This window comes from Amphimedon queenslandica, unplaced genomic scaffold (assembly GCF_000090795.2).
Source record: "Amphimedon queenslandica unplaced genomic scaffold, v1.1 AMPQUscaffold_6331_Cont21709, whole genome shotgun sequence".
Lineage (NCBI taxonomy): Eukaryota > Metazoa > Porifera > Demospongiae > Haplosclerida > Niphatidae > Amphimedon > Amphimedon queenslandica.
The window spans coordinates 1-1,851 of NW_003553376.1; the positions used below are offsets into that span (position 1 = coordinate 1).

The 1,851-nt window shown below is 34.1% G+C and overlaps 1 protein-coding gene across 1 annotated transcript; it reads left to right on the forward strand.

The window, feature by feature from the left end:
- The first annotated feature begins 6 nt into the window (after positions 1–6).
- Positions 7–1,851, forward strand: LOC105315991 (translocation protein SEC63 homolog). The gene is made up of 11 exons (XM_020007648.1): positions 7–53; positions 105–157; positions 205–299; positions 347–429; positions 476–544; positions 592–756; positions 813–864; positions 910–1,055; positions 1,295–1,393; positions 1,481–1,582; positions 1,651–1,851. The coding sequence occupies exons 3-11, from the start codon at positions 248–250 to the stop codon at positions 1,783–1,785; spliced, it is 903 nt and encodes a 300-aa protein (XP_019863207.1). The 5' UTR covers positions 7–53; positions 105–157; positions 205–247; the 3' UTR covers positions 1,786–1,851.

A 1,851-nucleotide genomic window follows, 5' to 3' on the forward strand; every position in this document is an offset into this window, starting at 1 on the left:
CCCTCGAACAACTCCCTCATATTAATGACAGGAAGATATTTTACCATAAAAAGGTGCTTATAATTAATTAATTAATTAATTAATAATGTGTTGTCTTCTAACAGCACAGGTTGTCTAGTGTTGAAGATTTTGCGAAATTGAGAAACGAAGAGAGGAGGTAGTTTCAATGCTTACAATACTTGTACTTGTATGGTTTCACACAAGGCGCCTCCTTAAGAACCTATCGGACGAAGAGTATCAAGATATTATGATATTTTGTGAAAATTTCCCACACATCGAAATGAATGTAGAAACTGGAGGTGAGTAGCCACACCCACATTAATTAATATCTATGAATATTAATTAGTTGAAGATGATGAAGACACTAGTTTAATATCAGCTGGTTCCTATGTCACAATAAAAGTTACCTTAATAAGAACCGGATTATTAGTGAGTGGGAGGGAGGGAGGGGCCATCATTAATTAAGTTGTTGTAGGATTATTACGGAACCTCTTCTCGTGATAAAGATTCAGGATCAACTCATAATGACTCGAATATTGACAAAGTTAATTAATGTAACTAATTTATTATTCATTGCCAATGTCTCTGTAGGACACCGAGACTTTATCTTTTGTTGACAAACCAAATGAAGGTAGTGTTGTCAAAGTAGCCTCGCCCACTGGCAAAAATAAACAACAAAAAATTAAAAAGAAAAACAAACAAACGAAAGGAGGCGGAGCTGGAAAGAAAAGGCAAACAAATACACAAAAGCAAAAAGTAATTAGCACTATTTGTAGGGGTGTGACTGACCACACCCTCCTATTAATATTTAGAGTGAACCAGTCACTAATGTTAAAAAGGAAAGTACAGACGATACCAAAGAAGGTAATAATTGAATATTAATAATAATTATTAGGCCACACCCCCTAGAGGATAATGAATATGATAATGAGGATACACTTGATGATGAAGAGAGAGAATGGAAGGAGCTCCAAAAGTCAGTCAAGAAAGAGAGAGAGCAGCAGAAGAATCTAGTCAATACAAGTCACCTTGTCCATGCTCCTTACTTCCCAGCAGTGAGGAACCAGCTGCACAACATACCACCATCACATGTGTATACGTTTCATGTATAATGTATCAGGAAATGTAATTATAATGGAGAATTCTCTTCTATTCATTTTTGGAAAAGTTTGACCAAAATCCTTGTACTATAGTACTGGGACTTTGGTCCAATTTTTAGGACACTTCAAAAATTCACTTAATGTGTGTATAAGAATTAGCTTGTATACATGCAATGTTGTGTTATTATTGTTAGGACAAACACGAGTTATGGTGGGTCTATGTAGCACAGAAGAGAACAAAATCAATAGTTATACCACCAGAACGTGTCACTGGATTAATTGACAGGAAAGAAGTAATAATAATAACAACAACAACAATAATAATAATAATGATAATAATAATAGTTATTGGTTCATGTTTTTTGATCAATGTTTGGTAGGTAAATCTGAAGACGGTAATGGAAAGGAAAGGTCTATACAGATACACTGTGTATGTGACCTCTGACTCCTACATGAACTACACTGTACAGCAAGATATCACTGTATGTTACTATTAATAGTATCAACATTAAATATAGTAACAATTATGATTAATGTGTTCTATAAATAGATCAAGGTGCATGAGCAGAAGGAGGTATCAGGTAAAGAACAATGGAAGGACCTTGAGAAAGAAGAGGAGGAGGAGGACATGATTGAAGAGAGTGTCACTGAATCTGATACTGATGATGATGACAATAGCGACTAGAAATTATTTAAAACTGTATTATTATTATTATTTAATCTCTAATAAATGAAGTATTTTTGATACGAT